General features: G+C 39.7%; 1 protein-coding gene and 1 long non-coding RNA gene across 2 annotated transcripts; one reads left to right on the top strand and one right to left on the bottom strand.

Moving 5' to 3' along the window:
- Positions 1–63: 63 nt before the first annotated feature.
- NLRC4 (NLR family CARD domain containing 4) lies at positions 64–27,806 on the bottom strand. The gene is made up of 7 exons (XM_043604191.1): positions 27,092–27,806; positions 24,383–26,374; positions 19,034–19,126; positions 16,922–17,092; positions 14,369–14,461; positions 13,096–13,263; positions 64–374 (listed from the first exon to the last, which is right to left on the bottom strand). The coding sequence occupies exons 1-7, from the start codon at positions 27,411–27,413 to the stop codon at positions 85–87; spliced, it is 3,129 nt and encodes a 1,042-aa protein (XP_043460126.1). The 5' UTR covers positions 27,414–27,806; the 3' UTR covers positions 64–84.
- On the top strand, positions 10,681–24,590 carry LOC122497274. The gene is made up of 3 exons (XR_006301069.1): positions 10,681–11,791; positions 23,308–23,474; positions 24,511–24,590. It is a non-coding gene; the product is annotated as an uncharacterized LOC122497274 (long non-coding RNA).

The raw sequence follows: 27,806 nt of genomic DNA, 5'->3' as shown, positions 1-27,806 counted from the left end.
CACTGGATGAGCAAAGATTTTTAGGTCACCAGGCTGAAAGTAATGGGGTCCCCAGAGCATTCATGGGCTTAAGGTGACTTTTATTTAAGTTACTAGTTTAAAAGCACCTTTAATAACACTAATATCATCATCATCAAACTGCCATCCAACAAGCCTACCTTCTTGCAAAAAAGTTAACTTAGATAACACATGGCCAAGTTTTCTGACTAATGCTGCATCAGGTAAAAATCTTGTAGTACTGAAGTAAAAAAAAACTAATTGCTTAAGATTCTCAAATACGTTCATGAAGCCAAGCCATCCATCACTGCTCACACAATTTCCTGCCAAATCCAGCTGCTGGAAGTTTTTCAGAGGTTTCTTTTCAAAGAATGCACCTGGGTGAAAAAACAGAAGTAAGTATGTTAGAAGTGAAATAATTTTTTAAGAGAAATGGCTGTTTGAACCAATCCTTTGCTTCAGAAAGAAATTAGAATTCTCTATAGATAGGGCAGTGATTATGAATCTGTTCCATTATGTTTACAAGTTATATTTGTCCTAAAGTGTAAGGGAATCTGATAGATAGTAATTAGTAGCAATATAGCAAACCAATATAAATGAATTACATATTTTTTTACTTTTCCTGATTCTTCCAGGAAATGGAAAATTGCTTTAAAATTAAAGTGTGAGGGTCACCTGGGTGGTTCAGTCAGTTAAGCATCCGACTCTTGACTTCAGCTCAAGTCGTGATCCCAGGGTCATGGGATTAAGCCCTGCATTGGGCTCCACCCTGAGCATGGAGCCTGCTTTTAAGATTCTCTCTTTGCCTCCCTCTGCCCCTCTCCCACACTTGTGTTCTCTCTCTTTCTCTCAAATTAAAAAAAAAAAATGAGGTATGAGAGATGCTATTAAATATTTGTCACTGGTTTCAAAACTAGAGTCAGACTTCAATCTTAAGTCATTTCCTCTTTTTGAGAAGCAAATACTAACTGTTGTTTCTCTGGGTATGGAATGTTCCTAATCGTAAGATTAAGTGAGACCCTTTCAGTATCTCAAGATTTGGATCTTTGGGATTGCCTTTTTTTTTTTTTTAATGCACCCTAGGCTCTTCAGGAACTTCTTCCATTCCTTACAGAATAGGGCACTCCTACAAAGAGAAGGTGGACATCCTAGCCATGAAGTCAAAGTCAAACTCTAAGGAGTAGAGGAGTCAAAAAAAGTAGGTTTCTGGGTCTGAAAGATTGCACAAAACAACACCCACCTGCCTAGACTTCTCACTTTGGGACTATTAACAGAAGAGGGAAATAAAATTCTGTGTTCTGTAAGCCATGGTGTAGGTGGGTCTCTAGTTATACCAGCTTAAGCCTATGCCCAGCCTAACTCATACAAAGGGCATCACTTTCTTCTCTCTTCCTCTTTCCCCTAAGGAGCCCTTCTTTATTCCTTGTAAGCAGCTTTCTCCCTGCTGTCTTGAACTTCATATTCATATCCATTCAGGCTCCTCCCCTTTTTTCATGTGCTTCCCAGCATAGCATGCACTCAGCCAAAATACTGGTTGCCACTTGTTGTGTCTCTGTATAAGGCTCCTTCCCTAAAGAGTAGCTTTTCTCCTTCTCTACTAGCAGGAGAACAGATCTTACCAACTCACAGGAACTTAACAGAGTAATTTAAAGCCAGAATGTTTTCCTAAGTGGATGAGAAGGATTTCATCATGGCTTTGATTTGCATTTCCATGATGGCTGATGATTTTGAGCATCCTTTCTGGCTCATTGACGGTTTATATATCTTCTTTGGAGAAACGTCTATTCAGATCTGTTGCCTGTTTTAAAAATTGAGTTACTTGGGGCACCTGGGTGGCTCAGTCAGTTAAGCATCTGACTCTTGATTTTGGCTCAGGTCATGATCTCATGGTTTGTGCATTCAAGCCCCACATCAGACTCTGCCCTGATGGCACAGAGCCTGCTTGGGATTCTCTCTCTCCCTCTTTGCCCCTCCCCTGCTTGTGCTCTGTCTCTCTAAACAAACATTTTAAAAATTGAGTTGTCTTTTTATCAATGAGTCGTAAGAGTTCTTTATATATTTTACACAATAATATAGAAAATAATGATTTGCAAAGTTTTTCTGCCATTCTGTGGGTTCTTTTTTCACTTTCTAGATGATGCCCTTTAAAGCACAATAGTTTGTGATCTTGATGAAGTCCAGTTTATTTATTTTTTTCTTACTTGTGTTTGGATGTCCTATCTAAAGACTTTGCCTAACCTGAAGTCATGACAATTTACTCCTAGATTTTCTTCAGAATTTTTTATAGTTTCAGCTCTTACCTTTAGATCTTTGATGCATTTTGAGTTAATTTTTTTGTATGGTATGAGGTAGGAGTCCAAAATCATTCTCTTGCCTGTGGTTATTCAGTGGATATATCTATCCTTATTCCAGTACCACACAGTCTTAATTACTGTAGCTTTGTAGTAAGTTTTAAAATTGGGAATAGTATGTATTTGAGTTTTGTTCTACTTTTCAAGATTGTTTTGGCTATTCTGGGTTCCTTGAGTATTCATATGAATTTTAAGATTAATTTGTCACTTTCTGGGAAAGAAGCCAGCCGAGATTTTGATAGGGATCACACTGAACCTGTATATCAATTTGGGAAGTATTGCCATCTTGGCAGTATAATGTCTTCTACTCCAGGACCATGGGATGTCTTTCAATCTATCTCTTGTTTAAAGTGGGGTGTGCCAGGCTTTCTATTGTAAATTTGTAATTTTCCCCTTTTTAATTGATAAATATCATAGGTGAGATACTAATAACCTTTTTCTCCTCGAAGTTTTGCCCACTGATTTTAGCTTCCGCCAGTTGATCTTTCCTGTAACAGTTACTACTTTGAGGATTCTCTAATAGTGAAACTAGCCAAAAAATGCCTCGCAGGTTAGTTTTTCTCTTTATGGAAAAAAGTTTAATTATATCTTCCATTTATATTATATCTATGGATTATTTAGATTTTCTCCTGATTCTTGAAACAGTTTGGTAAATTATATTTTTCTAAAACATGTCTTCCTTGTCTAAGCTTTCAAATTTGTTTGTGTCATAGTTGATGGGTTTCCATATCTTTTAAATCTCTGAGTTATCTATAATTATGACTCCTTTTTTGCCTTTGTGTGTGTGTGTATGTGTATAACACAAGCAGGGGAGGGGCAGAGAGAGGAGGACAGAGGATCTGAAGTGAGCTCTGCACTGACAGGCTGACAGCAGCCTGTCTCACAAACTCACAAACTATGAGATCATGACCTGAGGTAAAGTCAGACACTCAACCAACTGAGCCACCCAGGTGCCCCAATGCCTTTGATTTTTTAAACAAACTTTACTTTTTTAGAACAGTTTTAGATTTATAGAAAAATTGCAAGCCGTACACAGAATTCCTATACACTCCACACTCAGCTTCTCCTATTTTTTAAATTTTGTATTATCTTAGCATATCTGTTATAATCAATAAGCCAGTATTGATACTTATGTCGATAGTGTATTGAGATTTCTTTAGTTTTTACCAGTGTCTTTTTTTCTGTTCCAAGATCCCATCCAGGATTTCTCATTACCTTTAATCATCATGTCTCCTTAGGTTCTTCATAGAACTTCTTGTCTTGTGACAATTTCTCAGACCCTCGTTTTTTATTACCTTGACAGTTTTGAGGACTTTTGGTATTTTGTAGGAGTTGTCTGATGTTTTTCTCATGATTAGATTGGGGTTATGCATTTGGGGAGGAAGATCACAGAAGCATAGAGTACCATTTTTATTATAGCATGTCCAGGGTGCATGCTGTCAGCATGATTTGTCACTGCTAAGATTCACCTTGATCATATGGGTAAGGTGGTGGTCAGTTTATCCTCTGTAAAGCTACTCTTCTTCTCCCCATTGTATACTGTCACTGAGGAAGTCCCTATGTGCAGTCTGCACTTAAGCAGTGGGAGTTATACTCCACTTTCTTGTGGGCAAAGTTATCTACATAATTACTTGCAGTTCTGCATGAGAGATTTATCTCCTCCCCCATTTATTTATTTATTCAGTAATTTATTTATGTCACTATGGACTCATGGATATTTTATGCTTTGGGATATCATCCAATTCTACTTTATTTTATTGTTTCAGTTCCAGCTTTAACTACTATGAGCACTTTTAGTTGGTTTCTGTGTCACTTTGACTTCCTCCTGTTACTGTGGGTGGTTTTTGTTGTTTGTTTTTTGTTTCTATGTTTTGAGCACTTCCATACTTTTCTCACACTACAGGATGCTCTAGGCTTATACATTTCCTGCCCTAGTCCTAGAATCAGCCATTTTGTCAAAGTGCCCTGGTTCCTTTTATTAGAGAATGGTATTAGATTTCAAGATCTGGGTACAAGGAGTGCTTATGGCTTCTGAGGTATCATTGCTTCTAGGCCCTCTCAGCTGACAGAGCAAAGAATATGTGTATGTATATGTGTAACAAAAACTCAATTCATTCTACTTCCAGTTTCCTTCCTGTGTGTCTCCTTTACTGTGCATACAGAACACTTCAGACATTTCTGGTCGTCAAATGTGTGGAGGCTTTTCCCCCCACCAGGAAATTCTGTGCAACACCAGGTGGGTGTCCTACAAGTTAACTCAATTCTAGCACTGTCTACCTGGAAGGAGTGTCAGGTCCCACAGGTTAAGGGCTCAGTCCCACAAGACTGCTTCCATCCCACTTCAGATGCCAATCACAAGTAGTAGGTCCCCAGGTTATCCACAGCTTCTGTCTGCTTAAGCTACAAATTGGAGGTTCCCATATGCTCCTCCTCATGTTTGGTTAATTTGCTAGAGCGACTACAGGAAACACTAGAACTCCAGGAAACACTTATATTTACCAGTTTATTAAAGAATATGCAAAGGATACAGATGAACAGCCAGATGAAGAGATATATAGGGCAAGGTCTCGGAGGATCCTGAGCACAAGAACTTCGGTCCCCATGGAGTCTGAGGTGCATTACCCTCCCAGTGTGGCTTTGTTTGCCAACCTGGAAGCTCCCTTAATCCTGTACTGTTGGGACTTTATGTTCAGTTTATCATATGTAAAGCTACTCTTCTCCCTTTGCTAACTATCACTGAGAAAGTCACTATCTACAGGCATGATAAATTGTTAACTCGGTTTCTAGCCCCTCTCTATTCTTTGGAGGATGACGGGTGGACATGAAAATTGCAAGCTTCTAATCATGGCTTGGTCTTTCTGGTGAGCCATCCAGGAGCCCACCCAGAGTGTTATCACTTAGGAAGTTACAGAGGTTTCAGGCATTGTACCAGGAACTGGGGGCAGAGACCAATATTTATTTTCTATTATTTCACAGTATGCTATGTATATTTTTTCTAGATGTAACCATATATATTAAGGTAAACATGAAATGAGTCCATACTGATGTCTCCAATTCTAATCCATACCCACATGGATTATACTAGCCTTCTTCTCTTGCTGTAGATTCCTACCACAGCAATGAAAACCCTGGGTCCCACCATCTGCCATCCATTTACTTAATTATTCCAGTGTAAATGTATATAGCAGTATCAAAATAATCTATACTCCAACTGAATATAACTTTATAAGTTAGAGTACAGTGCTTATGTGCAGTTTATTTTGCCTTTAGTTTTACAGACCACTCATTTCCTAAGTTATTTATGACAGCATCTTTGTCCTTTATCCCCTAATGAGGTTGATTCACACTTTGTAATACAGTTAGAGTGTTTTGGATTCCTCATTCCATCATCAGGTTTCTCAGACCTACTAAGTGATTGTTTTTAAGTTGATTTTTGTTTTGTTTTTTTTTTAGTAATCTCTATACCCAGCGTGGGGCTCGAACTCATGGCCCTGAGATCAAGAGTCACATGTTCTTCTGACTAAGCCAGCCAGGGGCCCCCTAAGTGATTTTCTGGTTCTTCTTCCCTTTCATCTGAGCTCCTAGAAACCCCTGAACTTTGTTTTAAACTTGAAGTATAGCTGACATATAATATTATGTTAGTTTCAGGTGTACAACACAGTGATTTGACAATTACATACATTATGCAATGCTCATCATGATAAAAGTGGTTCCCATTGGTCAGTTATTATTGACTATATTCCCTGTGCTCCCTAGGTTATACTTTTCATCTCCACGACTTTGAGTTATACAATGCAAATTCTTGACAGGCAGCATGCTCTAATTTTGAAGCTTTTCTTCTCCATATTTCTTTTAAATAAATTATTAACATTCTGAATTCAGAATTTGCATTGTATAACTGAAAGTTTGTACTTCTAAGTCCCCTTCACCTATTTCACCCATCCTGCCACCTTCTCCCTCTGGTAATCACCAGTTCTCTGTATCTATGACTGTTTCTATTGTTGTTGTTTGTTTATTTGTTTTATTTGTTAGATTTTAGATCATAGGGTATTTGCCTTTCTCTGACTTATTTCAGTTAGCATAATACCCTCTAGGTCCATCCATATTGTTGTGAATGATAAGATTTCATTCTTTTTTATGTTTGGGTAATATTCCACTGTCTATACATACCACATCTTTACCTATTCACCTTTCAGTGGACTTTTAGGTGTCTTCCATACCTTGGCTATTATAAATAATGCTACAATAAACACAGAGGTCTATTATCTTTACAAATCAGTCTTTTCATTTTCTTTAGGTGAACATCCACAGTCACTGAACTTTTTGCTGTGCTTGTCCAAAATGTCATGCAGTTGGTTTCATATGTTATGTAGCCTCTTCAGACTCGTTTCTCTTACTTAGCCCTATGTATTTAAGTTTCTTCTTTGGCTTCTCATGGGTTCTTGCTCATATCTTCTTACCACTGAATAATACACTATTGTATGGCTGGACCACAGTTTGTTTATCTATTCACCATTGAAGGACATCTCAGTTGCTTCCAGTTTTTGGTGATAATGAATAAAGCTACTACTACATGTGCCTGTCTCTATTTTGACTAATGAAATTATTTATGTCGCTCAATCTTCTCTTTCTCAGTCTTGCTTGACTTTTTTTTTTTTTAAGTAAGCTCTATATGGGGCTTGACCTCACAACCCCGAGGTCAAGAGTCTCCTGCTCTGGGGCACCTGGGTGGCTCAGTTGGTTAAGTGTCTGACTTCGGCTCAGGTTATGATCTCACGGTTCGTGGGTTTGAGCCCCACGTCGGGCTCTGTGCTGACAGCTCAGAGCCTGGAGCCTGCTTCAGATCCTGTGTCTCCCTCTCTCTCTCTGCCCCTCCCCCACTCTCTCTCTCTCTCTCTCTCTCTCTCTCTCTCTCTCTCTCAAAAATAAATATTGAAAACAAAAAATAGAGTCTCCTGCTCTACTGACTGAGCCAGCAGGTGTCCCAGTCTTGCTTGACTTTTATTTATTTTGTTACTCTTATTAAAGAACCAACTTCAAGCTTTATTAATCTTGCTTAGTGTATTTTTATTTTCTGTTTCATTGACTTATATTTATGATTTGGGGTTTACTCTGATGTTTTTCTGGCTTCTTAAATTAGAAACTTACTAATTTTGGTCTTCTCTCATATAAAGAGTTAAGGTTATGAGAATTTTATTCAAGCCCTGCTTTTGCTGCATGCCACAAGTTTTGGTGGTGTTTTCTTGCCATTCACTTCTAAATGTTTTTGATGAAATTGTAGCATACCTATCTGCCAAATTGTGTGATATTCCCCAATATCCTGAGTATGTGTACAGAAAAAGTTGAAATATAGGGACAACCCAGGCTTAGAATTTTTCCAGGAAAGTACATTCCAACTACTGTATCTAATTTCATACCTCACATCCACATCTCATTTTCTCCCTCCATCTCATTAGATCGTCTTTCTTCAGTTAGAGACTCTCTCTCTCATTGCACTTTCTTCATTTCACTATTGCATCTGTCACACATACCCATCATTAAATGTTAATGCCTAAATTGACTGATAATACTGGGGACTATGGCAGCTTCATAGGGGACTATGAGAGATGGAGATGGGAGACGGCAAGGCAATTGAGTGGCACTTGGAACCTGAATTGACAGAATTGGTTAAATATCTCTGAGAGTATGGAAGCACCAATATTACATTTAACATAATCTGCTGCTAAGAACTATCACAATTACCCACAAGCGCTCAGTATATTTGCTATATCTGTAATTATCCTGGGCCCTTCTTATAGAAAATGACAAGTGACTGTTCTCCCTGTCCAAGTCTCTTGGAAAAGAGGGAAAGGAACCTCTGCAGAAGGCTAGGTGACACAGATCCAGACACACATGGGAGTAGAGACAGCCAAAGTGACATGGAAACAGAAGCCCTGGATCTAGGCTGACATCCTGGGCAGGATATGTATTAGGGCAGTGTTTTTTGTAAGCTTCAGGGTGTCCCCTCCTTTAGAGGAGTGTGAAATAAATTTAATGGGTTGCAATCAGCATCTATTTTAAGTGAAACAGAACAGAAAGAATAGAAAATAACAGCTTGTGTCACACATGGCATAAGATAATCACTTTCTGTGAAACTTTTTTAATGTGTATGTATGTGTATGTTAGATCATAAGATAAAATGTATTTTTTAACTGTGGGTCATAATCAAAAACAGTTTAAAAGACTCTGGACAAGAGGCTTAAAGCAGACATCCAAGTTACATATGGCAGAAGAGAGAGCATAGGAAGAGTATGTGACCAAGGAGGAGATATTTCAGTTACGTCTTACAGGGACTGTTAGAGAAGGGAAAGGATGTTCTGGAGAAAGTGCGTGTACAAAGGCACTTTTGGGGAACAACAGAAGTCTGTGAGTATGGAACCTCATGTAAGTAGGGAGGCATGGCAGAAGATGAAGGTGAAGAGGAAGATAAGTTGAGGTTCCATTGTGAATGGTCTTATACATGAAGCAAGCAGGGTTTATTTTGATAAATTTTATTTGTTTTGCAGGCTGAGGAAGCTTTTTTTAAAAAAGGAAGATAAGCCTAGTATCTTGAAGTCCACCGAGGAAAATGATCACGGTACCGTTTATTGAACATAGACAATGGGTCAATGTTGAACTTCTTACTTTATATACATTAGTTTTATAACTGAGTGGCACAGTAACTGCTAATATGGTTGGTATTACAGTGACTCTCGCTTGACAGATGAGCAGACCGAGGCTCAGAGACTTTTAGTTGCTACAGGCCATCCATCTATCAAGTGGAAAGGGTGGGCAGATCTGACCCCAAAAGCAGGGCACTCACCATTTCACAAAGATGGAGCCTCTAGATAGCAGCCTCATCACCTGGGAGAGACCAAAGGCAGAGAATACTTGGTTTTCACTCCAGCTTATGGCTCAAGCACAAGCAGACTGCTTTTCCTATTTGTGGGAGGTGAAAGTAATGTCTGGAGGGGACTAGGGTAGGGACCAGCAGCCACACTGTCTCCCCACATCTTCAACTCTTGCTCTTCTGTCTGCAACCCTTTCTTTTCCTGCTTTAGTATGACTACCTTATGTCTCTGCCTTTTTATAAAACAGGGATAATGTTATCTGTTATTAGGGATGTAATGATAATTCCACAAGTTCTTCTTTAAAACACTTTGAGAATAAAGTAGTTACTGCTCTTGAGTTGTTCATTTTATACTTTTTTTTTTTTACTTGCATTTGAGGGTACATTGTTACAGCTCAATTTCCAAGAGTCAGCTGCCTTTTGTTACTCTTATTTTTCTCATTTACATGTGGAGGCTATAAGGCCCTGGGCAACTAAAGTCAAGTGACAAATTACTGCCTAGCTCAGTTCTTACTTAATTAAATGTACAGTCTCTTTCTCTGGTCTCACTGGCCAGCCTGAGAAGTGGGCAAATCAGGCAGCTAACTACTTAAATATGTGAAAGATGCTAAAAGGCCTCTACCTAAAAATGCCTCCCAAACAAATGATTCTAATTCTACACACTTTCCAGTGGCCTGAAAAAGACACATCCCTTGTGGAGAAAGGGGAACCCTCTTACACTATTGGTGGGAATGCAAACTGGTGCAGCCACTCTGGAGAACAGTAAGGAGATTCTTCAAAAAGTTAAAAATAGGGGCGCCTGGGTGGCGCAGTCGGTTAAGCGTCCGACTTCAGCCAGGTCACGATCTCGCGGTCTGCGAGTTCGAGCCCCGCGTCAGGCTCTGGGCTGATGGCTCGGAGCCTGGAGCCTGTTTCCGATTCTGTGTGTCCCTCTCTCTCTGCCCCTCCCCCGTTCATGCTCTGTCTCTCTCTGTCCCAAAAATAAATAAACGTTGAAAAAAAAAATTAAAAATAAATAAATAAATAAATAATAAATAAATAAAAGTTAAAAATAGAACTACCCTATGACCCAGCAATTGCACTACTAGGTATTTATCCAAAGGGTACAAAAATATTGATTCAAAGGGGTATATGCACCCAATGTTTATAGCAGTGCTGTCAACAATAGCCAAATATCTATCTCTCTATCTATCTCTCTATCTATATCTATACCTATCACGGAATATTACTTGGCATTCAGAAAGAATGAAATCTTGCCATTTGCCATGATGTGTATGGCACTAAAGTATATTATGCTAAGCAAAATAAGTTAGTCAGAGAAAGGCAAATACTATATGATTCTACTCATGTGGAATTTAAGAAACAAAATATGAACATAGAGGAAAGGAAGGAAAAATAGGGAGACAAACCATAAGAAACTCTTCATATAGAGAACAAACTGAGGGCTGCTGGAGGGGAAATGGGTGGAGGGATGAGCTAAGTGGGTGATGGGCATTAAGGACACTTGTGATGAGCACTGGGTGTTATATGTAAGCGACAAATCCCTAAATTCTACTCCTGACCCAAATGCTACACTATGTATGAACTCATTTGAATTTCAATAAAAATTTGGAAGAAAAAAACACATATCCTTTCCAACTTGTTTAAGGTATGAAGTTACCTGACAGGGATAATTTATTAGCTAACTAATTAGCCTGTCACAGAAGCCACCTGCCTCCAAAATCACCCAGAATAGAGAAGGGATCTGTAAGAATGACACCCAGAATTACATGATTTGATGGGTTAAAGGAGTGAGTAAAGTTAGAGTTAGGAATTAAGGGAAGAAAAAAATCCAGCATTTGAAGCACCATTAGGGAAGGCTAAAACCCTGGAGCAGCCTAAGCACTTAGAGACATATGCATCTCTAGGAGAAAAGGTTTTAAATACAGGAGTAGGTGGGGAGTTAGTTTTGTAATGGGTACAGAGGTTTAGTCAAGGAAGATGAAAAAGTTCTAGAGATGGATGTGACGGTGGTGGCTCAAAAATGTGAATGTCCTTAATACCACAGAACTGCACACTTAAAATGGCTAAAAGCATAAATTTCATAATTTTGTACACTACAAATATATTCTAGACAATCTGTGACAGAAATAAAGTCAAGGTTGCTTTCACCAATGTTGCCTTAGATGGTATTGTAGTCAGCAGTTAAGATGGGGCCAGTGATCCTCACATCCTATTATATTCTCCCCTGTGTTGTCCCATCCCACAGTGGATAGGGCTGACCCAAGTAACCAACAGCATACAGCAGAAATGACCTTCCAAGGCCAGCTCATAAAAGACATTGCAGCTTCTAAATGGTTTTCTCTTACATCTCTTGCTCTGAGGGAAGTGAGCCGCCACACTGTGAAAACACTCATGCAGCCTATGGAGAGGTCCAGGGATGAGAAACTGAGGCCTCTGGGCAACCTGCCAACCCACTGGGGAGCCACCCAGAAAGCAGATCCTCCGGCAGCCCCATCCAACATCTGGACTGCAACCTCGTGACAGAGCCTAAGCCAGAACCACGCGGTTACCACTTTCCTCACCCACAGAAATTGTGAGATAACATTTATAGTTATTTTAAGACACTGTTTTGGGGGGTAATCTGTTACATAGAAATTAATAACACACAGGTAGAATGAAGACCTTTCATCAACTGCCTGAGGTTAATGGAATCTTCAGTCATTTCTATATCTCTATTTGTTCCTGGATTATATCACAATTGCTTAAAGATATTCAGTGATCCCATTTAGATAAAGTTGCATTTACCTTTATATTTTTTTTAAGCTTATTTACTTTGAGAGAGAGACAGCACGAGCACATGGGTGCATGGGAGAGGGTCAGAGCGAGAGGCAGAGAGAGAATCTCAAGCACGGGTTTGATCCCACGAACCGATAGATGGCGACCTGAGCAGAAATCTAGAGTCAGACGCCCAACCACTGAGCCATGCAGGTGCCTCTACCTTTACATGTTTTAAATACCCAACAGGTAACTTAAAAATATTTCCCCAAACTGGAGGAGCATTGCTGAATTTCAGACAGTTAAGGGTAGGAAGAGCAATTCCTAAACATAATATACCTTCTCAGGTAATGGGAATGTTTTTCCTTTAATACTTTTTAATGCTTAAAAACCTGAAGGCAGGCCAGTGTTTTAAACCATTTTACTCCTTGGGGCTCCTGGGTGGCTCAGTCGGTTAAGCACCTGACTCTTGATGTCAGCTCAGGTCATGATCTCATGGTTCTCTGACAGCACAGAGCCTGCTTGGATTCTCTCTGTCTCCCTCACTCTCTGCCTCTCTCTGTCTCTGTCTCTCTCTCATAATAAATGTTTTAAAATGTTTAAATCATTTTACTTCTTAATCTCTTGATTAATTAATACTCCTTGAATGCTCTTTAAATATACTTGTACAAAAAGAGGAGGTGGGGCCCCTGGATGGCTCTGTTGGTAGAGAATGTGACTCTTGATCTAAGGGTTGTGAGCTCAAGCCCCACACTGGGTGTAGACATTACTTAAAAATAAAATCTTGGAGCACCTGGGTGGCTCAGTCAGTTACACATCTGACACTTGATTTCAGCTCAGATTCTGATTTCATGGTTCATGGGATCAAGCCTTGCGTCTGGCTCTGCACTCACAGCATGGAGCCTAGGATTCTCTCTCTCCTCCCTCTCTCTCTGCCCCTGCCCTGACTTAGGCACACACACTCTCTCTCTCTCTCAAAATAAATACATAAACATTAAAAAATAAAATCTTAACAAAAAGAGAAGGTAAATAAATAAATACAATTAATTAATTTTTAAAACCAACTTAAGAGCTTTGTTAGAGCTCACTTCTTTTCTCTTGGCTCTGTATGTATGTACCTACCTAGAATTCTAATCTCTGCATCTGTGAGTCTCCAGTTTTTCAGCCCAAGCTTGATGAGCCGCAGGGCCCCCTCCAGTTGCTCCAACAGCCTGGTCAGACTAACTCGTACATCACTCCACCAGGGCAACATGAGCACAGTCAGCTGTTCCAGGATGTACAGCCTGTCAACTTCAAGAACCAGAGAGCAATGCAGGAATTGAATCATCTCAATGGATTCTTCTTGATGAAGAATGAAGGGATGTGGGAAAAGGAATAGTCTTTATCTCTACAGCCTACTCATTGTGCGGTGATGTGATGAGAATCTACTTGAATTTTGGTTATTATTTTTGTGGAAAGTACTCAAGAGTATACAAATATTATGCAGAATAGTATAATGAAACTATATGTACTAATAAGCCAACCTTCAACAAACATCAGTTTATGGACAAGCTTCCTTCATCCTCACCTAATTCTTTTTCTCCTGAATTATTTTAAAGCAAATCTCAGACAGTAAATACAGTTCTTTTTTAAATTTAATTAATTAATTTTTTATTTTTTTAATGTTTATTGTTGAGAGACAGAGTGTGAGCGGGGGAGGGGCAGAGAGAAAGGGAGACAGAATCTGAAGAAGGCTCCAGGCTCTGCAGAGCCCAGTGCAGGGCTCAGACTCACGAACCTTGAGATCATGACCTGAGCTGAAGTGGACGCTTAACCGACTGAGCCACTCAGGTGCCCCATATAGTTCTTAAAAAGAAAAAAAGAAAAAAAATGTAATCACAATATCACTATCACACTTTAAAAATCTTATCATTGGGGTGCCTGGGTGACTCAGTCAGTTAGGTGTTTGACTTTGGGTCAGGTCAGGATCTTTCAAACTCAGGTTTGTGAGTTTGAGCCCCACATCAGGCTCTGTGCTGACAGCTCAGAGCCTGGTTCAGATTCTGTGACTCCCTTTCTTTCTGCTCCTCCCCTGCTTCCACTCTGTCTCTTTCTCCAAAATAAATAAACATTAAGAAAAGAAAATAAAATAAAAATCTTATTAACTCCTTAAACAAATTTGTTTTGAATATCAATTAGTCTCAGACACTGGCCCCCTAGAATGAAGCAAGCAGTTGGGAGCCTCAGGTGTGATGAGCGTGTGAAAACTGGTAGCTCAAAGTCATTGGTCTGTGTCCCTTGAGGGACGTATAGTAAGGCACACACGGACCAAAAAACATCAGGGCCCAGATACGTGTTTCTGACTATCTAGTACATATATTCAACTATATGATTTTGGCTAAATTGTTATTCTTACTCAGTTCATGTAGAGCTTCATTTCCATCCTTTTCCAGGTGATTTTCAGATAAATCAAGAATGCTCAGTTTGGCCAAATTGTGAAGATTCTGAGCTGGGAAAAAATTTCAATCCAAAATTAAAAGGCTTTTACAGAACTATATATGCATTTAAAAAATATCCTTAGGAGAATCCTAAGTCCTTGTCTTCTTTGTTGACAGCATACACATCATTATTTGACCTGATTAGTTAAATTATTTAATTATTCCCAAAGATATCTGGCTAGATTTAACCCTGAACTTTCATGGCTATGACTAAATGGACAGATAGATATTTCCAGTCCTAAGCTCTAATAAACTTCATGTAAAGCCTAATGCAGCATAAAATATACTTGTTACATATCTATAGGAAGGTCACTCCATTTCTCCAAGATTCCACTGAAGCTTCATCTTTAGAATGAGGAAGTTGAGGGGCGCCTGGGTGGCTCAGTCAGTTGAGTGTCTGACTCACAGTTCCTGAGTTTGAGCCCTGCATCAGGCTCTGTGCTGGTGGGGTGGAGCCTCCTCAGGATTCTCCCTCTCCCTCTCTCTCTGCCCCTTACCTGTACACCCTCTTTCTCTCCCTCTCAAAAATAAACTTTAAAAAAAAACACACAAAAACTTAAAAACAAAGAACAAGGAAGTTGAACTAGATAAAATGTAAGATTGCTTCCAATTCTAAAATGTCCTTATGCAGGAGAAACAAAGGAACAACAACAAAAACAGATGAAATGAGCAGTTCTTTGTTTATCTTAATTTAAATGATTTTGGTAATGTCATAGTTGTGATGTTAATAATAAAAACTTAGGAAGTAAAAAAAAAAAAAGACAGGTGAGAAAATTAGAAAACAAATAGCAAAATGGCAGATGAAAATCTATCCACATCAATAATTACATTAAATGTAAATGGACTAAGCACTAATTAAAAGGCAGAAATAAGACTGGACTTTTTTTTTCCCCCCAAAAAGCAAGACTCAATTCCATGCTGTCTGCAAAAGATATAATTATGTTGAGGTAAAAAATATGGAAAATTATTTTACGCACAAACGTTAATCGTAGAATAACATCACTCTAGCTAAAAACTGCTTAGTTCTTTTCTTTACATTAGGTATTTATCATGGTTGTTTAATCTAATTGAGGTTTCTCCTATCAAGACTAATAAGAAATATCTCTAATTAAAAGAGGTTTTTCATGATATATACTCTTATTAAACTATTAGCTATTATTATTATTATTAGCTGTTTTTAAAATTATTTTTTTAGGTAAGCTCTACACCCAACCTGGGGCTTGAACTCATGACCCCCAGATGAAGAATCACATGCTGTACTGATTGAGCCAGCCAGTTGCCCCAGCTATTATCACTTTTACTCAATTGTAGAGTAAAATAACCTCTGGGGTTTGGTGCTTTAACATAAAAAACCCATGGAACTCCTCTCAAAAAGAGTACAGCTGCTATTTATAGTTCTAAGTCTGTCTGTTTTCAGGATCAGGTAGAGAAGTAAGGATCCTACTTATCCTTGTTTTCCTAGTGTTTAGCCTCTTCTAATCATGGGTTTCTCTAGCTTTTGGTTTATAGTAGCATACAAATGATTTCATTTTACAGATTCCGAGCAGTTTTTTTTTTTAAGTTTATTTTTTTTTTAATTTTTATTTTTTTATTAAAAAAAATTTTTTTTTCAATGTTTATTTATTTTTGGGACAGAGAGAGACAGAGCATGAACGGGGGAGGGGCAGAGAGAGAGGGAGACACAGAATCGGAAACAGGCTCCAGGCTCTGAGCCATCAGCCCAGAGCCCGACGCGGGGCTTGAACTCACGGACCGCAAGATCGTGACCTGGCTGAAGTCGGACGCTTAACCGACTGCGCCACCCAGGCGCCCCTAAGTTTATTTTTTTAAGTTAAAAAATTTTTTTTTAGTTTATTTGTTTTGAGATAGAGCACAAGTGGAGGAGAGGCAGAAAGAGAATCTCAAGCAGGCTCTGTACTGTCAGTGTGGAGCTCAACATGGGGCTTGATCTTACAAACCATGAGATCATGACCTGAGCCAAAATCAAGACTTGGACGCTAACTGACGGAGCCACCCAGGCACCCCAAGACTCAACTCTTATATTAATGTACGTTAGCTGCATTTTAAAAGGGCAGTGGGAAAGAATTGGATGGCCTGAGAACATTTAAGAAAATCCTTCTCTCTCTGCTTCTCAATCATTTATTTATCCATCATCTAAATATTTATTAGGCAGTTATTATATAACAGAGTATGTGCCAAGCTTCAAGCACCTATTCTTTTCTTTTTGTTCACCATATCATAAAATTATAATATCTTCCATTATTCTGAAATGTTCTCCTAATTCTCCATTTTCATTCCAGTCATGGAGAAGATCATTAAAAACAGGCTAGATATTACCTGGAAGTCTTTATTATCTTTTCCAGTTTCTCTAAAAATTAAATTTCCTTTTGAGAGACTTAACATGCATTAGTATGAAAGTATCACATGTTCTCTTACACTGTTCTCATTCACTTAATGCAGGCAACAGTTACCTAGGGTTTTCATAGCATTGGCAGACAGGCAGCAGGAGACTAATTGGATTTCTTCAAGGTCACAGGGTTCAGCTGACAGAGACTTTACTATGTAATCCATTCCCTTCCCAATGTCAGACAAGTGGGTTATATGAAGTAAACACAACTTCTTCAGGTTTGTCAGACCTTCAGCTGCAAAAAGTAGGAAAGGAAATACATTAGGACACCAAGTTAATTTGATTTAAACATAGACTGATGGACTGAAAAGAAGGCAAAGAACAATTGCACACAGATCTTGCCACACTCTGTCTCTAGAGACCTTGAGTTATAAAAGCTGAAGAGAGTTGTTCTTCTTTCAACCATTACTCTCCAATATCCTGGACCATACCAAGGTCACCTATGTGGAGGTCATTCTCTCAGTAACATGAGAAAAACTATAGTAAATGGGCAGTATTTTAATGCATATCAATGTGTGCCTTTTACCATATTTTTGGTAGGATGAAGATGAAATATTCTGAATGAGCACTTTCTCTTAATCTCCCCCCAAATTTTAGGAGGGGTGGAGTCTAAATTCAGAGGGGTAGCATGGGGACTTCTAGTGCTTGGTGTGCTTCTAGTGTAACTGTTTATAGTCAACTATATAGTTTAGGGGTTGTGAACATGAGCTTTGCAGTCAGTTTGATTCCTGGATCCCATACTTTAATTGTGTAACCTTGGACAGGTTATTCAACATTTTGGCTGTGGATTTAGGGATAATTATACCTATGCCCTGGGACTATTATGAGGATCCAATGAGAAAAGGTATGTAAAAGTACCTAGTGTAGTGTCTAACCTATGCATAGTAACCCTTTAATAAACAATAAATTTAGATTTGTCTATTTAAGCTCAGACAGGTTCCTTTTTTTGTTTTGTTTTTTTGTTTTTAATTTTTTTTTCAACGTTTTTTATTTATTTTTGGGACAGAGAGAGAGCATGAACGGGGGAGGGTCAGAGAGAGAGGGAGACACAGCATCGGAAACAGACTCCAGGCTCCGAGCAATCAGCCTGCCGCGGGGCTCGAACTCACGGACCGCGAGATCGTGACCTGGCTGAAGTCAGACGCTTAACCGACTGCGCCACCCAGGCGCCCCACCTTTTTTTGTTTTTAAAGTAGGCTTCATACCCAGAACAGAACCCAACGTGGGGCTTGAACTCGGAACCCTGAAATCAAGACCTGAGCTGAGATTAAGAGTCAGATGTTTAACTAACTGAGCCACCCAGGCGCCCCCTGCCTCAGACTGGTTCCTGGGGACCAGATCATCTGAGATAGGTATTTTTGAACCCTTTGTACCAATTAGTGAGACCTTGCGCAAGTCAATAAACTGTTCTAGGTTTCAGTGGCAGTAAAATGAGAGAGTTGAACTAGATGCTCTGAGGCTCCTTCCAGCTCTAATACTCTGAGTAATTTATAAGCATGCAACAGATGTTTATTGAACACTGAATTAATCTGATTATTCTTATATAGGCCATGTAATGAAAAAAAGGGCAGCCATTTTTCACTTGTAGGATAAGGTTGTCTTTAGGCAGGAAGCAGAATAAAAAAAGAATAAGGCTGAGGAACATTTAACTGAGGGCTCAAACAGTGGGGGGAAAAAGAGCCATGGGGGAGGGGGCAGAAAGCAGGGACACTGGAGGAAAACAGCTTCAATGGGAATTCTCCCTGTCCTGGAGAGGCTGGCTCCCTGTGACAAACCACACATTCTGCTCGTACTGTTTGGGTTTTCTTGGTCCACATTCCTTCTTGTGTTCCATTCCATTTACAAAGCTTTATTTAATTATGAAACCACAGTATAAACTTTTTTATACTGTTTCTATGCTTCAAATATAAACATAGTCAATCAGCCAGGAAGATAAAAACATATCATGGCTTCTGTCCCCCAAAGCGTTACAGTCTACGTGTGTGCAATTTACATAAAATGGTGCTGAAGGATTGGAATGGCCATGGAGAAAAACGTCTAGAAAATCAATGTAACACAAGTAGATAAAGGCATCCTTGCCTTATACAGACACAACCAGTGTCTAGGAGTCTTAAGTTAACTGTTCTTATTATCAAACTTACATTAATAAAAATAACAAAGAAAATAAAAATCTGACCTAATTTTATAGCATCTTCTTCATTCATCTTAATGTTGTACAGTATGAGCTTCATAAGATTCTTCAAATTACCCAAGCTGTCAGTCAGACCACCTGGAAAAAGAAAAAAGAATTGACTATCTTCATTTGTCATTTACTAGATTTTTGTTACCAATCAAAAAATTTTAGCTGCTCCATGGGCAAGAAATGCTCCTGAAATTGACACAAGAGTGTTTTGCTTTTGTTTTTTTTGGTCAGAGATGGGCATCTTCTTTAGCTAAAAGCATGTTCTCCGAATATAATGGAGTTAGACTAGAAAATAATAACAGAAAGATAACAAGGAAATTTCCAAATACTTGGAAATTGAATAATAAGACTTGTAAGGTTTTCATGATGCTATCATTAAATGATATAAATCCCAGACCAAGAGAATAAAACAAAAGAAAACTTAAGACGAGTATCATTCATGAACATAGAAGCAAAATCCTCAATAAAATATTACTAAAGAACTCAACCATATATAAAAAGAATATTATACAACCACCAAGTGGGCTTTATACAGAGAATGCAGAGCTGTTTTGATATTTGGATATCAATGTATGTAATTCAATGTATTAATCTAAAGAAGAAAAACTACATGATCAAGTATGTTGATGCAGAAAAAAACATTTGACATTATCTGACATACATCCATAATAATTCTCAGCAACCTAGGAATAGAAGGAAATTTCTTCAACCTGATAAAAGTCATCTACAAAAAAACTACAGTTGATATCATACTTACTGGTGAAAGTCTGAATGCTTTGTTGCTAACATCAGGAACAAGGGAGGATGTTCACTCTCACCCCTCCTATTCAACATTGCACTGCAAGTCATAATCAGTGCAATAAGGCAAGAGAATAAAATAAAAACAAATTGGAAAGGAAGAAATAAACCTGTTCTTTTTGGAAGTGACATGAAGTGAGTGTAGCAAATGTGTAGATTATAAGATTGATACACAAAAATCTATTGCATTTCTATATAGTAGCAATAAATATTTGGCAACCAATTTTTTAAAATTCCATTTATAGTAACTGCAAAAGAATCAAAAAGTTAAGTGTAAATCTGATAAAACATATGCAGGATGAACATGATGAAAACTATAAATTATGATAAAAGAAATAAAAGAAAATCTAAATAAATGGAAAGAGAAACCATGCTCATGGATTGAAAGATTCAACAAAATAAAGTTATCAATTCTCCCTAAAATGGCCTATAGATTTAATATAATTCCAACCAATATCCAGGAAGTTTTTGATTATATAAACAATGTGAAAGCCAAAGGAATCAGAATATAAAAAACAATTCTGAAAAAGAATAAAGTTGTAGAAACAACACTATTCAATTTTATGACTTCCTATAAAGCTACAGTTACTAAGACAAGATGAAATTATCAAGGAATAGACAAGGGTACTGGCAATTGATGGATCAATAGGCAAATAGAGTCCAGAAACACAGCCAACATAATCACAGCCAAATGGTTTTGGACAAAAGTACAAAGGCAATTCAAACATGAAAGAATAGTCATTTCAATGAATAGAACAACTGGATATCCATATGCAAGAAAAATGAACCTTGATCTAAGCATCATATTTTATATAAACTTTAACCCAAATGGATCATAAATGTCAATGTAAACTTTAAGAAAAAAAGGTAGGAGAAAATCTTCATGACCTGGGGTTAGGCAAAAAGTTTTTAGACATGACACCAAAAGCTTGATTTGTACAAGAAAAAAATGACTGCAACTAAATCTAAAATTTTTGTTCTATGAAAGATGCTATTAAGAGAATGAAAAGACTAGGGGCACCTGGGTGGCTCAGTCGGTTAAGTGTCCGGCTTCAGCTCAGGTCATGATCCCATTGTCCATGGGTTCGAGCCCTGCGTCGGTCTCTGTGCTGACAGCTCAAGAACCTGGAGCCTGCTTCAGATCCAGTGTCTCCCTCTCTCTCTGCCCCTCCCCGACTCATGCTCTGTCTCTGTCTCTCTCAAAAATAAATAAATATTAAAAAATTTTTAAAAAATGAAAAGACTAGCTACAGATTGGGAGAAAATGTTTTCAAATCACTTATCTGACAAAGGACTGGTATTCTTCATACATATTTGAGCATATAAAGAACACTCAAAACTCAACATTAAGAAGATAAATTACCTAATCAACAGATGGATGAAAACTTAAGATACTTGGCCAAAGAGGTATATAGTTGGCAAACAAACCTATAAAGAGTTTTCTATTTTATCAGATAAGTATGATGAAAGAACACTACACCCAGAGTTCCAGTTGCTCTACATCCTCGTCAGCCCTTGGTGTTGTCAATTTTTTTTTTCTTATTTTAAGGCGATTGTAGAATGACAAAAATAAAACACACACACACACAGACAGGATGGTAAGTGCTAGTGAGAATGCAGAGCAGCTAAACCCCTCATATATCGCTATTGGAAATGTCAGATGGTACAAACTGGAAAATAGCGTGGAAGTTTCTTAAAAAGTTAAACAAGCACGAGGGGCACGTGGGTGGTTCAGTCAGTTGAGCGTCTGACTCCGGCTCAGGTAGTGACCATGAGTTTGAGCCTCACATCAGGCTCGCTGCTGTCAGCACAGAGCCCGCTTCAGATTTTCTGTCCCCACCCGCCTCTCCCCTGCTTGCGTTCTCTCAAAAATAAATTAACATTTAAAAAAAAGTTGGGAGTGTCTGGGTGGCTCAGTGGGTTAAGAATCTGACTCTTGATTTCTGCTCAGGTCAAGATTTCTTGGTTGTGAGTTCAAGATCCACATCAGGCTCTGTGCTGACAGTGCTGAGCCTGCTTGGGATTCTCTCTCCCTACTCTCTCTGCCCCTCCCCAACTTGTGCTTGCTCTCTTTCTCTCTGAAAATAAATAAACTTAAAAAAAAAAAGTTAAACACTTGTCATATGGCTTAGCAATCCCACTCCTAGGTATTTACCTGAGTGATTTGAAAACTTGTGTTTCACACAAAAACCTGCATACAAACATTTATAGTATCTCTGTTTATAATCGCCCAAACTGGAAATAACCTACGTGTCTTTCAGAGGTGATGAGATAAACTGTGGCATGTCCATATAATGTAATACTATTCAGCAAAGAAACAGATGAACTAGGAATATTCTGAAGAGATGTGGAGGGCAAAAATAGAAATCAACCTTGGGTAGAAATGTCAGGGAACTGAATTTTTAGCTATAAGAAAGAGTGAGCACTGATTACAAACTCAAATGTCAACAAGTCCAGGGAGATAATGTCATTCCAAGAAGTAGAACAGGTGGGCACTGTGCCCACGTGGATATTATGTATCTTGTCCAAAGGGCACAGGAGAAGTTCATGAAGCTCTACCAATTGTTACCAAGTGAAGATGCAGGCCCACAGTTGCTGGACCTACAATTGTCAAGAGAAATGAGTAACCTGTGTTTTCACACTGCAATCTCCCAGTGTCAAATTGCTGACAACTCCGGCAGAAGGGTCATGGCTGGGGGATGTGAAAGGGAAGGAGGTTTCACTGTAGATTGTTTTATAATTTGAATCATGTGAATATATTACTTAAAAAATAAATTTTAAAAATTAAGAACAAAATATTGGCAAACATTCAAAAGAAAACTCTACATAATATGTAGGCTAAATTCAGCATAGAGGTGACAGTTTGCAAGATCAGCAGAAAGGAATAGCCATCAAGAGGAGATAGTGAACTTCCTGACACAGAAGGTAATCTAAATGAAGTCTTGGTGACTATGCCGAACCTTATGGAAGGGATTCCTGCATTAAGTAGAAGGTTGCAAAGATTATCTGTGCAAGAGATTCTAGATTTTTCAAAATATTTACTTATCGAGGCGGGGGAGGGGTAGAGAGAGAAGGAGAGAGAGAATCCCAAGCAGACTCCATACTGTTAGCTCAGAGCCCCACCAAGGGCTCAATTCCATGAACCAGTAGTGGAAATCAAGAGTCACTTAACCAACTGAGCTACCCAGGCGCCCCAGATTCTAGATTTAAAAAAAAAAAATTTTTAACGTTTATTTATTTTTGAGACAGAGAGAGACAGAGCATGAACAGGGCAGGGGCAGAGAGAGAGGGAGACACAGAACCAGAAGCAGGTTCCAGGCTCTGAGCCATCAGCCCAGAGCCCGACGCGGGGCTCGAACTCACAGACCGCAAGATCGTGACCTGAGCTGAAGTCGGACGCTTAACCAACTGAGCCACCCAGGCGCCCCCAAATTCTAGATTTTTAAAGTGATATGAAATTTCCTTTACAGGGTGACAGATGAGGCAGAGCTTGATGAGAAATCTATTGCAAATGAAAAGTAATCTTGGATTACAGTCAAGTAGAGCAAGGCTCCTGCCAGCCTGTAGGTTCACACCACAAAGTATCCCCTGTTCGAGTCAACAGGCTGGTCTACACAGGTAAAGCTGGTCTGTACAGGTAAGGCAGACATTCACCTTTAATAGTATTTTGCATTTGGGGAAAATTTGCCTTTATTGAGGAAGATTGGCTCAACTTGTATGTGTCTGAGATCTGAAATTTCTTCATGTTAGACAAAATCTGTCCCCACAATCTTTTTTCAGAATGAAATATAGTTGGCGTTGGGGGGGGGGGGGTATGCTCTGCAATCTCCTGGATGAGAATCCAGCAACACAATTAGCTACCAGCTCCTGCAAGTGATGAGTTTACAGGCTGGATTTCCTCCCAGAATTGAAGTGGGGAGGGGTGCCATTTGGCAGGGAAGCAGTGGGTAATGGATGGAGATGGAGAAGGGGGACAGGTCAGTGAAGATGAGCTTAACCTACCTCACATGGACGCACGCACGCGCGCGCACACACACACACACTACCATATAAACTATATTGCCATTCAGTCAGACCGTATAGCTTCAGCTCTGGGAATTCTCCCTAGGGCCTCCCCATATGACAGTCTACCCCCTTATGGACCTCTCTTGCTCAGTCCTCCTACCTCTCTTCCAAGTCCTGACATCTGGTTGAAACTTTTAGAAAATTCAGGGACCCATGGGTGGCTCAGTCGGCTAAACATCTGACTTTGGCTCAGGTCACGATCTCGTGCTTCATGAGTTCGAGCCCCAGGTTGGGCTCTGCGCTGACAACTCAGAGCCTGGAGCCTGCTTTGGATTCTGTCTCTCTCTTTCTCTCTCTCTGTGCCCCTCCCTTGTTCATGCTCTGTCTCTCTCTTTCTCTCTCTCAAAAATAAACATTAAAATTTTTTAAAAATAAAAAAGAAACTATTCGAAAATTTAAAGCAAAACTGTATGATATCTAATATTTCCATGGTACCCAAACAGGCTTGATTATAGCTTAAACTGCTGATGTTTGTAATACCTGGAAGCCGTGGAGTCTGTAGGTCCTGAATACTCAAGGTTTTTAGGTTTGTCACGGATGTGATATGCTGCTCATCTTCTATGGTGAGCGGACTGGCTTCCAGGATGAGAGAATAAATGTTCTTACAGGTGCGGAGGACCAAACTAAAGCTTCCGGCCACACCAGCACATCTCTTAATGCACAATCTGAGGTTTTTAGCAGAACTGAATATCTTTCCCAGATATTTGATATCTTGTTTATTCAACTTGCTGAAGTCCCGGAGTGTGACCTCCAGAGTCTTGAATTCCTGCTTCCAGTTGAAGAACAAAGACACAGCCCTGCTGGGAATGTAGGTTTCTGAGGACCCTTCCTGAGTCCTGCTTGTGTCTTCTGTGGTCGTGTCCCTCAAAGCCATAGCTTCTCCGTAGAAGTCCAGTTTAATGAAGTCCAGAGCACTTGCACAATTAGGCAAGTGTTCAAAGAAGTCAAATAAGTAATCGGGGATGTTCTCTGAGTTGATATATAAGCTTTTGCCACAAAAGAAAGCTTCAAATTCTTTACTCAGGTCTGATTTGGATATACTCTCATGGAATAGATTAATGCCACACTCTGTAAAGGAACTGATGTTTATGGCTTTCAGAGTTTCTTGCACGGTGGTGTTTTTCACATTTTGTATAGACTCCTGCCTCCAGAGAGGCTTCTGGGTGACGGAGAGCCCAAGGAGGCTGCCATGTTGATACACTGCTGCAAGGTGTTCCAGAACAGTCCTGGTGGCTTCAGGAGATGATCCACATGTGTACAGGAGCAGGTTGCTATACTTGGATGTAATGTCTGAAATGAAAACCATTTTCTGCAAATAACCTTTCCCCTTGGTCACTTCCTCTGGCTCTTGAGACTTCAGCAAACTGCTGAGTCTGCGTCCTGCTATGTACTCCTGGAAGGAGTTATGAAAGAATTTATACTTTGGCTTGAACTGTTGAGCTGTGTATTTACAGAGAAGTCCAGTTGTCAGTAGGACATCCTCGTTCACACTGGACATGTCCTCCGGTTGGAAATCAAACCTGTGGGAGAACACACCCTCCAGAGCTAGGTCTCCACAGTGGTTCAGGCTCTGAGCAAAGTCACCTGCAGCCAGCCCCTTAAGTTTGTACTTGTTCTTCTGTATCAGCAGGTCATAGAAGGTGCGGAACAGTGTTGTTTGTGTGTAGGAGTGGAACTCGCTTTCCCCCATCTGGATTACACAAGTGATGACCACGAAGAGAGGGGTCTTCATCAGGTTCCTCAAGCATCTGGATTTCCTAATTTGGAGCAACAAGCCTTCAGCATGCTCCTTCATCAGCACTTCTCGGATGAGAGTCTGGGCACTGTCCTCTGTCATGTCCCCTACCTCGGCAATCAGGGCACCAAACTGCCTGATGTGTCTCAGGCACTCAGTGGTCGTGGTGACAATGACCGTATTCTTGAAGCGGTGGTTCTCCTTTATGAGGGCTTCAATCTCTGGGCAGTTCTGGGCCTTGAATTCATTGTAGCCATCAAGAAGAAACAGAACTCTCTGCCGTAGCTTCAGCAGCATGGCCATGAAAGTCTGCTTCCTGATGGTGTCAGGTATATCCAGGAGTTGATCACACAGAGTTTCAAGGAGCCCACCCTGGGCCCTGCTCAGACGGACAAAGAAGACTAATTTGAACTTGGTGAGAGCCCCACACGTTCCGGAAGCCCAGAGCATGGCGATTTGCTGCAGCAGAGTGGACTTCCCTTTGCCTGATTCCCCCTCAATGATGCAGGGACTCTGAAGAGTGTCTAGCAGCCCATCCAGGGTCAGCTGCTCCAATCGGTGATGGTGATGGTCCTTCTTCCATAGAACAGGTTCTGTGAAGGTGCTTTTCAAATTAAAAATAATGTCGAAGTCTTCACCCAGAGGATAGAAGTTCAGGAAAGATGGAGTATTGTATAAATACTTTAGACTCTGAGCCAAATCATCTAAGACTTCTTCTGACATCTGCTTAGAAAGACCTGTTAGAGAAGAGGTAAGGTTAGAGGACCCAATTCTGTGTTTCCCCAGAACTTAAGTTTTCAGGAGGATGAAGAGGGATTTATGTTGGGAATACTCCATTGGTGACTTTACTTTCCTTCTCCAGTTCTGAGCTGGCACAAAGGGTTCCAAATATTTACTCTTCCCCTTTTGTCTTCTGTTTCCTTCTTTCCACCACATGGTCTTTGCAGCAGTCAATTGGAAATAGGAGTCTATGTTTGGGTTAAGTTCGAAAGTGTGTGAGAATAGTGGGGTGGTGTGGGGTGGTGTGGGCCGTGAGGGGTGGTTAGGGGTAACTTTCCCCAGATCAAGCCTTAACCTTGATTAAAATCTATCATAAAACAAAATACAAGTTATTATTTAATGATAATATTATTAAAAACAATTCCGCATTGGCCTAAGGAATGTCAAGAACCATGACTGGATTAATTTAAGTGCCTTCATTATCCAGTTTGATTTTGAAATGAGTCTTTACTAAATCATTAATCCCTGACCCTGGCATTACTTATTTGGCTTCACCAACAAGGGATATAATGGGAGTTTTTTCTGAGAGTGTCTGACTTTTTCCTTCGCAGAACCAAAACCCACTACCCAGTGATGTAAGGAGGGAGGAGGGCAGAGGCTCTCTCGTGGGGATTATGAATCTTCTCCATGGTTTATTCTGTTTGTAGAACAGATACAAGAAAACTGATACTTACTTTGTCCATTCAAGTCCTGAAACAGGGGATAGTTCCATTTTTCAAGGGATTTGAGAAAGAGGTTACAGGATTCCGAACCCTTCTTCAGAATCATGTGAATGATCCCTCTTGCAGCATCCTGCTCAACCTTCTCACAGCAAATGACACTTACTTCTTCGTAATTCAGAACATTCCACACAAATAGCTCGTCCACAATTTGCTTTATAACAGTCATTCCCATCCTTTGAATGAGCACTTGACTATTCTCCTTTATGAAATTCACTGAGGAGATGGGGGAAAACACGCACATCGATTTATTTACGTAAAATGTACATCTCAGCATCCTGTTGACAGAGCAGTAGGGTCATGCAGTTTTCCCCCTCTGGACCCACCTTGAGCTATGGAAATGTCAAATGTTTGAATTCCAGGCCCTCAAGAAAAGCTCTGCAAAACCCTCACCCTCAATCCCAGAGTTTTTATTGAGCAACATGGTGTTTCTTTGGTCATGAAGTAAGGGGACCAGTCTTGTGCCCCAATATAAAAGGGTCTCTAGGGAGGTCATAGTGGTAAGACTGTGGGCTTTAGAATAATGAAACTGGCTTAGGATCTGCTAGTTGCTACCATCGGTGTAACCTCAGCAAGTTGCTAAATCTCTCTGAGCCTATTTCAGTGCTGTGCTGCTAAATATTGAACACACTTGGGACGCCTGGGGGGCTCAGTCGGTTAAGCATCTGAC

The sequence above is a fragment of the Prionailurus bengalensis genome, chromosome A3 (assembly GCF_016509475.1).
Source record: "Prionailurus bengalensis isolate Pbe53 chromosome A3, Fcat_Pben_1.1_paternal_pri, whole genome shotgun sequence".
Taxonomy (NCBI): domain Eukaryota; kingdom Metazoa; phylum Chordata; class Mammalia; order Carnivora; family Felidae; genus Prionailurus; species Prionailurus bengalensis.
Note: the sequence above shows the minus strand (reverse complement) of the source record. Positions and strands in the feature narration are given on the sequence as shown.

What these genes read in the sequence shown, in the direction of transcription:
- NLRC4 (XM_043604191.1), bottom strand. Translation starts at nt 27,413, where the DNA reads ATGCTGAGATGTACATTTTACGTAAATAAATCGATGTGCGTGTTTTCC. An exon ending in ACAGACTCCACGGCTTCCAG is followed by an intron (nt 19,127 to 24,382) that starts GTATTACAAACA and finishes TTCTTTTTCCAG; the next exon opens with GTGGTCTGACTGACAGCTTG. An exon ending in TGCAGAGATTAGAATTCTAG is followed by an intron (nt 375 to 13,095) that starts GTAGGTACATAC and finishes TTTTTCACCCAG; the next exon opens with GTGCATTCTTTGAAAAGAAA.